This window comes from Lutjanus erythropterus, chromosome 13, assembly GCF_056507025.1.
Source record: "Lutjanus erythropterus isolate fLutEry1 chromosome 13, fLutEry1.hap2, whole genome shotgun sequence".
Taxonomy (NCBI): Eukaryota; Metazoa; Chordata; class Actinopteri; order Lutjaniformes; family Lutjanidae; genus Lutjanus; species Lutjanus erythropterus.
The window spans coordinates 14,235,572-14,250,695 of NC_139329.1; the positions used below are offsets into that span (position 1 = coordinate 14,235,572).

The 15,124-nt window shown below is 39.9% G+C and overlaps 1 protein-coding gene across 1 annotated transcript in view; it reads left to right on the forward strand.

Annotated features, from left to right (window-relative positions):
* The first annotated feature begins 10,335 nt into the window (after positions 1–10,335).
* Positions 10,336–15,124, forward strand: part of b4galnt4a (beta-1,4-N-acetyl-galactosaminyl transferase 4a) — a 186,680-nt gene continuing 181,891 nt past the window's right edge. Inside the window, exon 1 of the mRNA XM_084734443.1 lies at positions 10,336–12,124. Within this exon, the coding sequence (XP_084590569.1) occupies positions 11,983–12,124 (142 nt within the window). The 5' untranslated portion in view covers positions 10,336–11,982. The remainder of the gene's footprint in view (positions 12,125–15,124) is intronic.

Consider the following 15,124-nt stretch of genomic DNA (forward strand, 5'->3'; position numbering starts at 1 on the left):
AAAATTTAATGCAGTTTCACAGATTTTTACCTCCTCCACAAATTGCCTGGAGTTGCAATGATTTATCAGACATTGGAATTTTAATGTATTCAGACCTGAGCTGAGGTGGCAAGAGATGCTTTGTGAAACACTGTTGAAATATTTCTTTTAGCAGATTAAGAATCTTCAAATAATATTTTCAAATCTTGAATTATTCAGACATTTTTTTGTTTGTTTGTTTTTTAATCACGTACTCTTGTTGTTTTTGCAGAATCCACACCCACCTCACTATGAATACTTGGTTGGTGGATACAGGAACAGTCTTGTGAGTACTTTGTCACTTGATCATATTTTTGAGTAATCTTATCAAATATTTTTTATACTTTATTTTTTGGTTTGGTAACACTTTGGAAGAAGGCAAGAAGACAGCAAGTCAAATCAGAAAATAACGTGTATCTAACATGTAACATGTATCTAACTTGAGAAATATACTGTAAATTATTTAACAATTCTATGAATCAGCATACTGATCACTTTTGAATAATTATTGATTAACTCTGAATGGCACACAGCCAGTTGTTCCTTACTTAGTACATGTACATAAACAGTCTGCTCAGGGAAAGTGGTGCTGTTCCATTCAGGTCAAACAGATGCTGCATCCAAAATCACATATTATGGAGGAGTACAAGAGTATGTATCTTTTCAGAAGCACTGCTCAGTGCGTTAGTTGCTGTTTGCCTTTGTCTGTTATATTGTTGCTGTCGTCACTTCTGCATTACAGTGTGGGATGTTGGTGCCAGCCAAGTGTCCAGTGTTTGCATACTGTAATATTTACCCATAAATATATGCACCTCACCAACTATTAGTTTCATAATCACTAGAAAATCTAACAACTGTTTTAGAGTAGTAATTAGAATGTTAGTATGGAATTTCAGGTTGTCAGAGTAGTGCTACTGAGCTAGCACTAGCATTAGCAAGTTAATAGACCTTTTTTACAGCCGCTATAGCCTGTTGATATAAAATAGTGGGTGAACACACATGTTACCAATGATGCTAATTAAGGTTCCTTTCTATTTGGGTCAAACAAAGTCAGGTTGTGCATGTTGGCCTTATTGGTAAGGCTCAGTAAATGGAACAGGTCCTTAATTAGTATGATCGATAACACCTGTAATTACCCCACTATTCTATACCGATACGGCTGCCATGAAATAATCTGTTGTCATGCTACGAGTTAACAGATGCAAGCTAAGTAACTGAAACTCAGCATATTGTGGCTTGGTGTAGTTTCATCCTCTCATGTTGATTCCACAATGAGGCAGTGACTGCTTCTCATCTTTGTAGATTAGAGTACTACTCCACCTCAAAAATAATGAGAGGAGCATTCACAGGGGAGAAACTTGAGGCACCCTTTGTACAGTACCTGTTGAGTAAATGTGTGGCCTTGGCTTTTATGATCTCATATAATGTCAAAAGTGAAATTTAGGAAATATTCCTCATTTAATGGGCTTGAAACAAGCTCATCACTGAAGCCGGGTAATACATGAATGTTTTATTACAAGCCTAGACTACTTGTCATGGATATGCTCTTTGAGGTGACAGTGGGGAGCACTTAAGTGAGATTGTTTGGTTAGAGAGAGCGAGAGAGGTAGATATAGAGAAAGAAGGAGAGATAGACATAGAGAGCCCCTTTGGCATTACTTCCCTCTAATCCTCTTTGCGCTACACCTGGCTGGCATACTAATGATGGAGAAATGACCTAGATTTCTCTCTTAGCACATTCATACTCACAGCACAAAACATAATGAATGAGTCGGTTGAATTTTACTTTGTGCCACTGCTGTTTTTTTGTTTTTTTTTCTGTTAGCGATGAATCTGAGAAAGAGGCCAAGCGTGGATATTCATTCTTGATGACAGACAGACTCTAATGCTATGATAGTCACTTTGGTCTCAGTTCTATGAGTGTCTTCACCGGCTTCATAATGAATGCAGGCCACGCTTTGAGAAATAGGCCAGACAATTGTCAATAAAAATCAAACATTTGATGTCTTTTGATATTGTGCATTTCCTTATGACTAGAAAACTGAAGAAGCCACAATTTTACATGGTTGCAGCTCTTATGACACTGGCTGCAGAGCTATTTTTACTGTTGCTGTGTTTAGACACTTCACCTGTTCAGATGGGGATGCAGCTTACTGTGTATTTCACTGCAGCCATGCACAACAACACCAGGAGCTTTGTAGAATCCGAGTAGCTGCAGGTCTGCAGGGCAAAGGTTCAAATATACTAGTGAGCTTGTTAGGTCATTACTCTAATTTTTTTTTCAACACAGTCAAGGAAAACTCTGCATAATGCTGTTTAATATGGCAGCAGCTGTAACTATGTGATGTTAAACACTCCATCTGAACTGCACATCTCTGGAGACATCTAATTTTCAAATCTGTCTAACCGTATTTGGAGGAAACAGCTGCAAATGAGTGCATGAGTGCGAGTCTGTCTCTAGCATGTGTGTGTGGGATGCCAGGGGCTGAATTTAGAAATGATTTAAGTCAATTTCTCAAACTTTTGACTTGTTAGTATAATTTTTTAAACATATTCAAGGCTTAATTGTTGTCAGATCCAGCTGGAACAGGATCCAGGACTTCTGAGATTGGAATCAGCACCAATTGGACCCAGTACCTCCTTGGTCACTATAAAAATATAATGTTATCTGATGATAATACTGATTATACTATAAGCCCCACAGATAATCAAATGTGAATTTGTGCTGTGAAATGTGAAATAACTTCAAACACTGTGAATTTTTCATGTGTTTTGTGACTTTTTGTCCACCCTGCTGTTGCACCAAACAGAATCCTCTCTGTGCTCTGTGACCACTTGAATTTTATTTGTACTGTACGGCTACTAATACAGAGAAATGTGCCCATTGCAGGCTTCAAAATTAACTAAGGCCCAAAGGCCCATGGCCACTAAGAGTTACTCTGCAGCCATCAAATATTCCGTGTTATCCCCATACTGTGAACTAGGGCTGGATGATAGGGTAAAAAAGTCATATTGCAATTATTTGACCAAAATTGAATGTGATATGTGATACGAGTGGAAAATTATCATTTTAGCATCACAGTTTTCATTTTTACTGGAAAACAAAACTATTCAAATCAAGATGATGTGACATTTGTTGGCGTCTGTAAGATTTTTAGACCAGCGCTACAGTACTTCATTATAATGCTGTTGCCATTTTTTTCTGGTTCTGCGATTTGGATATTACACTCGGTTTCGATTCAATTGCTATTAATTGTGCTGCTCTACTGCGAACCTTCACCTAGACAGAGTTACAGTTCTGCAAACATCTTGATTTCTTTGTGCCTTTTACTTCAACATAATGAACTGGGTCTAGTGAGCCTCTCCTAGAATAACCAGAAACACAAAAGATGGACTATGAAAAATTAACCAAGAAGTCAAGATAGTTTTTCATGTGAAACAATGCCCTCAAGAATCACATCACAACTCAGGGGAAAAGGGACAACACAAGGCTATGTTATGTTGGGAGTACTTTGGCCACCAAATTTAGGGGCTTGGTGAACTGTGTAAGCACACACACTCTGTACTCAAGTAGAAGCACAGATGCTTGTGTAAGGAGACTCTGGTGAATGTAGAAGTACTGATTCAATTTCTTTATTCAAGTAAAGGTGAGAAAACGCTCTGATATGTGTTCAGAGTATAAAAATAAAAAGTAACCCTCTGAAGGACATTTCTACCGGCTGTTTCTGTGCAGAGCTCACTGAACATCACCTTTTTCTCTGTGGTTGAGCCTCCCTCTCTTCCCTGTTTCATCTTGTTATGTCTGTCGTGTATACTTTGCACTGAAGAAAAACACCAGGAAATTGTCTTTTCTATCCATCCATTTAGGTTCTATCCATCCATTTAGGTTGAAATCTGTCTTAAAGTAGGGAAGGCAGTGTGCAGTGATGCAAAATAAAAATAATCAATAATTCTCCTTAAATGCATCAAAACTAAAGTGGGAATTTTTAAGTAATGTAGGGAGTAGAACAGATAACTGTGTTAAAATATAGTAAAAGTAAAAAGTTGTCAGAAAAATAGATACACAAGTCATGGACAGATACCTAAAAACTACTTATTAAAGCGATAGTTCACCCAAAAATGAAATTTCACTCAATATCTATGCTGTTCTACAAAGAAGCTTCACTTCAATTGTACTGGATTTGGCTGCAACGCTGTTTTCCACTGAAGCTCTGGGAGTGTTTTGTGAACTGTAGATCTTCACCCATCCTCACATCAGCACAGAGGTGAGAAGATATTGAGTGAAATTTCATTTTTGGGTGAACTATCGTTTTAAGTATGCTAACCAAATATTTGTGCTTAGTTACCTCCCACTTCTGGGGGACAATGCTTAAAAATACTAGCATCTATTTTTGCATTTAACCAAAATGCAGAAAACAAATTTCTTCTCTCTCCCTCAAATATCATCCCCTCTCCCATGATCTGCATTCCTCTCAATTTATCTTTCTTCTTTCATCTCCACTCCTCTTTTCTTCTCATTCCTCCTCATCCCTTCATTCCTCCTTTCCCCATCTCCCTCCTTAATCATCTGTAAACATGGAGGAAAGCTATTACCCCAGAAGGAAATTCAATAGGGCACAGCGAAGCAGGAAGAAATGCCGCTCCGCACCTGTTTGGGGAGGAGGAAGCTCTGGCACAGAGGGCGGGCAGAACTGATCCAGCAGGGTGCAGGAGGCAAAACCCCTTAATCCCTGTGACATTTTAGCTCAGACCTCTCATCAAAGCCTGTGAGCTGCTGCGCTGCACGGGAAGAAGGAAGGTTGGAGGAGGCAGAGACAGACAAAGGCAGACAAGCAGATGTTGGATTAGTAAAAGGAGAGAAATTTCTAAAAGCTGCAAGTCTCGGATCAGATGAATTGCTGATTAAGACCGTGGCAGCCTCAATAAAGAGGCCAGTTTCTCCTCTCTCACTTGTTCAAAATGCACCGTCAAGATATGATGCTTACTGCATACTGAGACACCACACTCTTTGAAATAAGAGTTCTTCCTGAAGAGCTGAGATTCACAAGGGTTCCCCTTTCATCCAAAGAACCCTTTTTGAAAGAGAGGGTTCTTCAAGGATTCTTGAAGTCCTTGAACCCTTTTGTCAAAGGTTCTTTGTGCCATAAAAAAAAGGTTTCTCGCATGAACCCTGGGAATGGGTTCTTCGTAAAACCCTTTGAATATTAAAAGGTTCTTGGAAGAACCTCCCAAATGGGGCTCTTGGTAGAACACCCTCAGTGTGTTCTAGATAAAACCCTCGAAAGTTCTTGTTAGAACCCCCCTGGGTTTGAGACTGAAATATTAAAAAATTCTCAGTAGAACTCCTTGAGTGGGTTCTCAATAAAACCCTTTGGATATGAAAAGGTTTTTGGTAGAACCCTCTGAGAGAATTTTAGATAAAAACCATTGAATAAAAAAAGGTTCCCAGTCGAACCCCCTGGTTGTGCTCTACATAAATCCATTACATATAAAAAGTTCTCCATAGAGGCCCCCTGGGTGGGTTCTTTGCATAGAATCTCTCACATGGGTTCTGGCTGAAGCCTCTCACAGATGGTGACCCTTTATGTTGGGTTCTAGGTTGAACTCTCTGAGAGGGTTCCAAATGAAACTTTTATAAAAGATTCTACCAGGAACCAAAAGGGGTTCTAGCTCAAGAACCCTTTGTGGTTCTAGTTAGCACCTTTATTTCTAAGAGTGTTATGATGCGTTCCCCTCGGCTGTGCTCAGTTGTATCATAAGTTCCCTGCCACACTTTGACACCTGTCTCAGGCAGCTGGGCATTCACTCCTCCCCGTGGGCTTAGTCTGTGTGATACCTCAGGAGACAGCAGCTCCTCTTACCTTTATCAGTCCCCACCTTGAACACCCCCTCTGTCCGTATCACTCCTCTGCACACTGCCTCCTCCTAGACCCATCCAAGCATGGAGATCCCTGGAGGGGGGTGGGACCTGGGTGCCAAATGTTTCTGCAGGCATGAAAGAGAGGTGTAGGCAGAGAGGGTAGGCTAAAAAAGCCATGCGTACCTGAATGTAAAAGTGTTTCAGCTGATGTAAAACATTCCTCTCAACCAATTTACACACTCTGCTTGCGCTCCTCAGTAAATGTTGCCATGTGCAGGGTGTGACAACTTTTTGTCTAATGCGAGTTAAAAGTGAGCAGGTCCCTTGCTGTGCATTGGATTCTTGCCTGCCCTTGGATGAAACAGAAATAACACAGAAGCAGACAGACAGAATATCAGGTGCACTGGCTGAGTAGAAAATAGACTTGTTTTTGTCTTCAGCCTGACAAAAACAAGTCAGATGATCAAACATAAAGAGGAACAGAATCTGGACCTCAAAAGGACCATGATAATGTCCTGCGGCCAAGAGGGAGAAACGGGAAAAAACAGTGCATGTAACTATTTGATTACACACTTTGGATGACTTTCAAACCCAGCCTGAGTGATGAAATATCTTCAGTTTTCCCTGCAACAGCCTCAGCAAGGTGAATGCTATGAAGTTTTTGTTTCAGCATAAATGATGTTTGGCTGAGGTCACTCACTAAGTACTCATTTCAATACAGCCCAGATGAATACCTAAGCATTTCATTTACGCTCAGTGTTTGCTCTGAAGATTACATTATTAATCCACGGAGACGGAGGATTATGGTTTGTGGTCCGACTCATTCAAAAGGCAGCAGCTGGGACAAACTAAATTGAGGTCATATTCTTATAGACCATGCAAGTTGATCCTTTATCTAGATTTATAATAGCATCAATAGCGTCTCATGGCTACAGCTGGATGATTGGACATGTATTAACCAGGGATAAAGCACATGTTTGATGTATTTTTTCCAACCCTGAGTCAATGAAACATTAAAAAGAAGTTCTTTGGAGGTCTATGTTTCTGTGCATTTTATATTAGAGCCTCTTTATACCTGTGGCCCACCCCCACAGGTGTTTACACCTGATGAGACATCTTCTCACTCCTGACTGTGTGGGTGTATATAGACTGCATGACTGACATCTCGCTCAGTCTCTTTAAGTTCGATGTCACCTGTCAGAGTGTGACAGTTTAAACCTAGATGACTTTTAGTATCTCTGAATACATTATATCCTATCTCTTATTTATGTATTTGTTTGTTTGACAAGAAGCATACATATAGACATTGTTACAAAGAATACAACAGATGTAATATACATTAGACTTCCAGTCATGGCTAAATTGCAGGTCTTATCCCTGGTCTGAGTATTGTTTATTCAAATGCATTTTCCTATAAAACTCGGTGTATCGACTAAAAACAAAGTCCTTTTCAATCATCTCTCATGACCCACTAGTGTCTTGGTAGTTGTATCTGCAGCAAAATGTACTTACAGTACCGAAAGTAAAAGTACTTGTCATGTGTTATGGCTTGTCCCAGACTATTATTATTATTGTTGATTATTATATTATTCTGTTTTTATCACTAAAAAATACATGTAAGTAGTTGTAGTTCATCTATGTGGAGCCCACTTTAGGTACTTCATATCCTACAGTTCTGCATGGTATCCTATAAGAATATCATGTTTTTATGTAAAGTATGTGTAAAATAACTAGTACCTATATGTGTCAAACAAATGCAGTGGAGTAAAAATAATAAAATAAATAAATAAATAAAGTGGTACAATACTTTAGTAAATGCACTTATTTACTTACCACCACTGATAACTATATACTAATCTCTATATTTTTTCAAATAATAAACAAATCATATCTAAACATTTTACACCAATAGAAAATTATATTGTGTCAGACACTGTTCAAACAGTGAATTCAGGATCCCAGTAAAACCTAATAAAGAGACAGATTTCTTTTAAAAATGTAATTGCGTCACTGCCATTCACAACTAGTTTTAAGTTTTTCCAGCTGTGAGAAGCTCTATCATTTCTTCTTTAATTTATTTATTCTTTTCACTTGTCCGGTGTGCTACTTGAAAGCAGCTTAGAATTAGTATGTCGTATGCATTTGTGAAACAACTGTTATCCTATTAGTATATCGAGTCTGACGACATCATTATTCCCAGCATTGAGCTGAGCAGAAGTGTCATTAGCCAGAATTAATTAAAAAAAACGTGTGTGTGTGTGCTGAGACTTTAAATATCTGAATTCTAAAGCTTTAAATGTTGAAGTATTACAGCAGACATGTTGACTTTTCATTGCAGGAAAAGCACTGGTGGAATTTATTCATTACCAATGGATCTGTTTGCTGTTTGTCAGCTCCAGGGTCCAGATACAGATGTTTTTCACAGCAGCCACTTGAGGGTAAACACAGGCTTTTGTGCATGTTGGGTCACTGAAAAGGCTCTGCTACAGTAAATGTAATGGAACCTTGGTATCATTGGTAATACCTATGTTTACCCTACAATTTCATATCAAGAAGACTGCTGTGAAAAAGTTGCATGCCCACTCATTGCCTGAGTGGGCATTTCACACTTAAATGGCACAGGGCCTCAAGGTTGAGTCACAAGTGTAATCAGTTACTGAATACAAATTACATGTCAGTTTTTGTAGTTAGTGGCGTAATCTATTGGATTTCAATAACTGCAGGTTTATCTAAATACTTTTGGATTTCTTCAGCCACCGAAAATATTACACCTTATCCTAAAAAAAATGGACACAGCCACAAAAATTTTACTTCAACAAATAATCTTTTTTTCCTCTTTGAACATCTCAACATATTGTCAGTGCAAATAAAATGCATTTTGCTTCTTCAGTTTTCCATCAATCATCATTAAACAACAAAAACCAGTAACAAAACTGGCAACCTGAGAGAAGAAACTTACTTTGATATAAAGCAGAACATGTTCAACAAATATATCATAATATTCATCACAAATGTGTAATTATTGAAACATTGAGCATTTATCATGTTTGTAATCAAGTAATCCTTGACAATTTAGCAATCTAATTACACATTTTTTTCAAATGCAATCTGGGCAGATTATCATTATTTTTATAATCTGATTATGTAAACTTGATTACATGTAATCTGTTACAACCCAACCCTGCAGAGTCATTATTAAGGACATTAGTTCCACATGTGCTTTTCCTCATATGACAAGTCAAAATGTGGAAAAAGGTCCTCTTAGTCTGATGCTAAAGTATGAATGAAGTAAAACAGCAAACCCTGTTTCAGCTACAAAGGAAATGAAGACCAGAGACTGTGCTGCCGCGTGTAATACAGTCATTGCTCTTTTATCTTTGACCAGAGGGCGGCAGTCATGCGCGTATCCTCTGCAGGGTGTCGCCACACACACACGCACGAAACACACGCACACAGAGAGAGCGAGAGAGAGAGAGACAGAGCGAGAGAGAGAGAGAAACAAACATAATTACATTATGTGTAATTACTTTGTAACGAGCTGTGTAACGAGCTGCAAAGCCAATTCAGGAAATGTTATTTCAGCCAAATTAAAATCATAAATATATTGAATCATTTTGTCACCTTCTCTATAAAAATGTTGTTCAAAAAAATATATGGGCTTTCTACTACCTGAGAACCAGAATGAGAACCCATTCAGTTTCGCAAAAGGCACCTATATCAAACAAGTAAAAATATCATATTAATCCATTATCACCTGGATATTTTAGAGTGGGTGCAATGCAACGGAGGAATTTGAGAAACGGATTTAATGTAGAAAAGAAAAGAAAAGAAAAGAAAAGAAATGCATATTTAAAAAAACAAGTACATTTTTTTCATTCCTTTATTTATAATTGGCTTTTCATTAATTTTGAAGTAACAGAACAAACACTCATAAAAACTCACCCTCCCATCCGCAACAACCCAAACATTCTCGGTAAAAAAGAGACACTTAACAAATATAACATTAAATAATACAGATAATTAATTAAAAATGAGTAAATAATAATGAAAAAATGAAGAAAACATACACATACTCAGGAAACAAAATTACACATTAAAATGAATGCATTATTAATATATAAATATAAACACACGAATACAGGGTATGCATCTACATACACGTATAGTGTACATGCATACACATACACACATCTTAAAAATTATAATAATTATGTTTAATTAATGAATCACAAAAAAAAGAAGTATACGATTCACTCATCATATTATCACTGTGAAAATGCAAAGCAAACTAATTTGGGAAAAGACAATTATTTCTGTACATAGATATTTCCATCAATCACCAATATTACTGCAGTTTCGTTTCTTGAATTCTTACTAAATTACCCAGAACTACTAATCATTGTTTATCAAATTAACACGGGGCCTTTCATTCGCTGGAAAGGAGCAGAATAGGAAAGCTTAACAAGTTTCAGGATGTGCGCTCAGCTATTGGATGATGGATTACACTGGTACCAAGCAACGGTGAGGGCAAACCTTGTCAGCCCGCCTCCTCTGAGCCCTTTGAAGGCTTCTAATTGGTCGCCGGACTCGTCACTCCCAGCCCTCCCAGGTTAGGTTGCTCTGCACCGTTAAGATGCTCAATTGATGGGCGTACTGAGCTGTGCAGTGAAAGGAGAGATACCCTTACGTGTTTCATTGTAGCAAAACAAAACCATGTTCTTCCATCCTGGTTGTTATATCACTGCTGGGTGCAGGTTTCTCCGCGGCAACCTTCCTGGAGCTCGGCTGGTTTTTCTCCCTGTGCGCGGTGGTGACAGACGGCTTGGACGATGCTATTGCGGCGTTTTAAAGGGAAAAAAGCTCCTGACAGAATAACAACACAAGGCAGAGAATCGCTGCTAGTAGCCCCTCATATCAGTGTTTATTAGTTTGATCCGGATGAGGTTATTTGCTTCTGATTTCTTGGACACGGAGCAACGCAGGTACTTTGTGGAGAATTTGGGTGAAACGCACCTGCCGTGAGATAACCGGAGCCAACCAACGGGAGCACATGGACGCCTCTTCCCTGGATCTCACATCGGATACTCATATCCGATTATCTCTATCAAACCTCTCCTGTTAACGCCGCCATGGAGCATTCACTGCTTTTAACCCATATCGGTGCGATATTTACGCGTCGCGGGGCTTCAAATCAACCCGAGTATGAGGATGACAGCTGATCGCCCCTCCTCTCCCAGCAGGACTTAAATAAAAACGCGCTCCAGTTGAACTGGAAGCCAGAAGAGTCTCAGTTTCAGCTGTGTTTAACAATAGATGGAGCGCACGGGGCTGACATTTGGCTGATCGCCACCCTAACCTTTCCCTGATCAGGTTACCTCCGCACTTGCCATTCCGTCTAAAGGTTTCAGCCTGTGTCATGTTTCAGTGAAGGCCCTTTAATTTCATTTGCACTCATTTCGAAAGATTGAAATCATCCGTCTGATGTGCAAGAAAAGCGGTCTTTCTGTGCGATCACCTCTTCTCCTCATGGAAACTACATTTCTCTCCTTGCTCTTTTGGCACTTTGCGCTAAAACCCTCATGGTCGGGGATGATCCTTGAGTAGCCGATAAAATAATCAGCGTCGCGGTGTCAGCAAAGGCTTGAGCTACAGGGGATTTGTGTAGATTATCGCCGGACTGCTATTTTGTTCCCCCGGTCACACTCTTAACTGAACTTAGCGGCTTTTGATCTGCAGCCTTTTCCCTGCTGCCGCCTGCAAACTCCAGAGCAGGGAAGCCTGTTTACAAGCCACGCTATTCATAGAGGAAAGGGGGTAAACCGGGTTGCATTCATAAGCAATGACTGCCACAGAGGTGTTTGGACCCAGATCTGAGGATACGACGAGTTTGGCGCTGCTGTCACCCCGCGGAGCCCGGGGAATGGGACGCGCTTTAAGCCGCCTGTAGTTAACACTCCCTGTTTACTGGCCACCGGGTCACATGCCGGCGCTGTGACCGGGAGAGGTAGAGCCGCGGACAGCCAGAAACAAAACAGCAGCAGACCACTCTCCGGACCCGTTTCGACTGATCTACCGGGCGGCTACCGGAGGATGTTTGAGCCAGGATGCTGCGCTTCCCCGTGAAGAAGATCAGGAAGCAGTTCAAGCTCCTGCTGCTGCTGGTGCTGCTCACCTCCGCCGTGTGGTTCACCTACCTGCACATCAACCAGGGCAAGACCATCAAACTCCATTTCAACTACGGAAAAGGTAGGGTTTCAGTCATTTCATCTTATTTCTTTTTTCCTTGTCTATACCTACAATAATCATGCCTACATTTATAGCAATCCGTGTCTCGTTTATTGCCGTTGAATCTCCATTTACAGCAGCATAACTTTTATTGTTGTCGTCTTGCAATTTTGCAAAGTTTCTGCAACATTTGTGCAGAAGTGAATGTTTACATGTACAGAGGCCTAAGTATTTTTTTTATTAGTCTTTAAACTTTGCACTAGCTTAGCATTTTTTTAAATTTATCCAGCAAATTTGCACAATTTTGCTCTGTCTGTACATCTTCAGGCCCAGTGTGTGATCCTTACCAGAGGAATATACTGGGGCCAATCCATCATCCAAAACAGTTGCACACTACATGCACTTTATGTGGTCCTAACAAGACTATATGGTTATTTTTTTATGTTATCTTAATTGTTTCTATGTAGTTCTATGTAGTACCTTGGCTCCTGAGGGACGTTTTGTCGTTTCACTATGTACTCGTTGTATATGGTTGAAATATAAAATTAAGATGCAGTCTGTAGTCATCTCTGACCCTTTAAAATTTTGTAAAACTAGTCTTGCCTTTTATTCTGATTGATATGAACTAACAGTCCCTAAAGACATTTAAAAGGACATTTAACAGACTCTTTACCCCAGGAGATAATACCATAAACCAGTGGAACATCACTATAAAGTCACCACTGAGTACAGTTTGCTCCTGTAGGGAGGAATATAGGAATATTAAGGTGACATCACGGGGGATAATAATGCTATAAAGCATGATAAGGCCACCATAAACTCCCCACAGTAGACACAGTAACAGATATAAGAAACAGAAATCAGATGTGTCAGATATCATAACTTATAAAAAAAAACTATGGCACATAAAGTCCCTTCATAAATATCACTAGTTGCATGGATTTATGACAAATGTGTCCCCTGAAACGACTGCCCTGCTGATTGTTCTCCCCTGGGTGGAAGTGACGGTAGGACCTGATATAAGAGGTAACACAGAGAGGCAGCGTGTCTTCATAAATTAACAATAGTTTCCTTCTCCGGGCTAAGTAAAGAGCACCGTGGTGTCAGGCCAGGTCGAAAGCCAGACCTCCGCCTTCAACATTAATAATCAAAGGGCTGTTCATGAAGGTGACCTCAGAGGTCACAGGCATGCCAGTCAGACTTGGAAAAAAAATATGAGGGGCTGGGTCGGGCCGTACGGGGCAGGCAAATCTCCACCTGCTGCTGTGATGCTTCCTATTACCAAGGCTTGATTGTGTTGCATATGATAAGTGTTATACAGGAGTAACAACTAGGCTATTGATGAACAAGATACTGGTGAAAGGTGATGTAACATATTATCACCTAGAATACTACTAGATATAACATGGGATGATGGTGTATTCTTTCTCTTGCAGCTGTCTGTGTAAAATGATACCCAATGATTATGATGTCCTTGAAGAGTGTGTACCAAAGCACACACACATACGACAGACTGACACAGGGATCATTTCATTGTCTCTGATCTCTGCCATGGGGCTTTCCCAGTGACAGACCGGATTTAGTTTTCTGATGATGAGAGTCCTTAGTCATACTGATGGCTGTCGGCTGCCACTCTGGCTTCTTGCATCTGGTAACTGCGGTTTAGCGAGTTGCGAGCATGGTTCTGAGCAGCGTGCAAAATTAACCTTTTTCACCACCGATAAAACTGATAGTGAATGTTCAAATATAACCTGCTACTTAATTTGTTTTTTTTTTTTGGCTGGTGAGTGAAACAAATATAGCAGACACTTGTATTTTTCCAGCATTTGGCTTGTGGCTGGTGCTAATTTTGTGCCCTGCATTCTAGGTTGAAAATGCAAACTGACACTGTATGACTGCAATGAATTTAAAATTTACAAAGAGTATGGTATTCTATCTTGCATACGTATGGCAGACCTCTCTCATGAAAAGTGAACAAAAATGTACAATATAAGCCTTATATATATAAATTTTATTGCACTGCACTATTTTGCACAGGTGATTGTCATATTGTATACTCATGAATACAGACACTAAAAAGTTGATGTAATTAATGGTCACTCTTAGTCTGCATATACAAGCAGATTTACGGGATATCATTGTGCATTTATTATCCTTGCTCAAGAGCATGACAATGCTTTTTATTCTCTAAATCACAGAGCCCAACACATGCCGGCATTTTAGATATCCTTATTTTTAAGGTTCCACTAATAGTCTGCTTTTGTGACTCGTCTGCCGCGGCCGTCTGATGAGGAAGGAAGCTGTTATGGCGTGGTGCGCTGGTCTGTGTGTCTAATTGACTGTCTTCCATTTAGCAGGCATCTGAGCAGGTCAGCTCACTTAACCTCTTATGAATAACATGTCCCCTCTCGCACCAAAGGGTTTCTAAGTGAGATGTAGCCATTACTGGAAATGGGGCTCCATGAAGTGTGTAAATATTCATGTCAGGCTGGCAGAATTCTCTCCACGCAAGAATCTTCATTGATTCTTAGTACTGAGGTGGGGCAGGTAGAAATAATGTGATTTCCTTTCTGGCCTGAGTCCTCCCTCATTTGAATATGAACTGACAATTTGTCAAATTTCCATTCAGCTTGCCCCTGTTTTAGGAAAATTAGATTCATCTCAGCCAAATCCTCTCCTTGAGCAAGTGCATGTATCAGACAGATTCTGCTAGTTAACGTCTCACTGGCGTGTGACCAGCAGACTTATGAGAAATGTAAACATCTTGGCATAAAGTGCCCTACTGAGGCTGCGTCTATCTAATTGTGAATAATGATTTGAGAAGTGCGTCGGAGGCGGGTTACAGCAGAGGATTTTATATACAGTCTGTCAAGTGTTTCAAACTTTAGTTTACTCACCTCAGTCTGTTCATGTGTTGGTTGACTGGGTCAACATAATGAGGGAGTGTAGGCCTGAAACTCTGAGAGGAGGCCTTCTACACGGTACCCTGTGGAGTCTGTATGACAAACAAACACAGTTTTG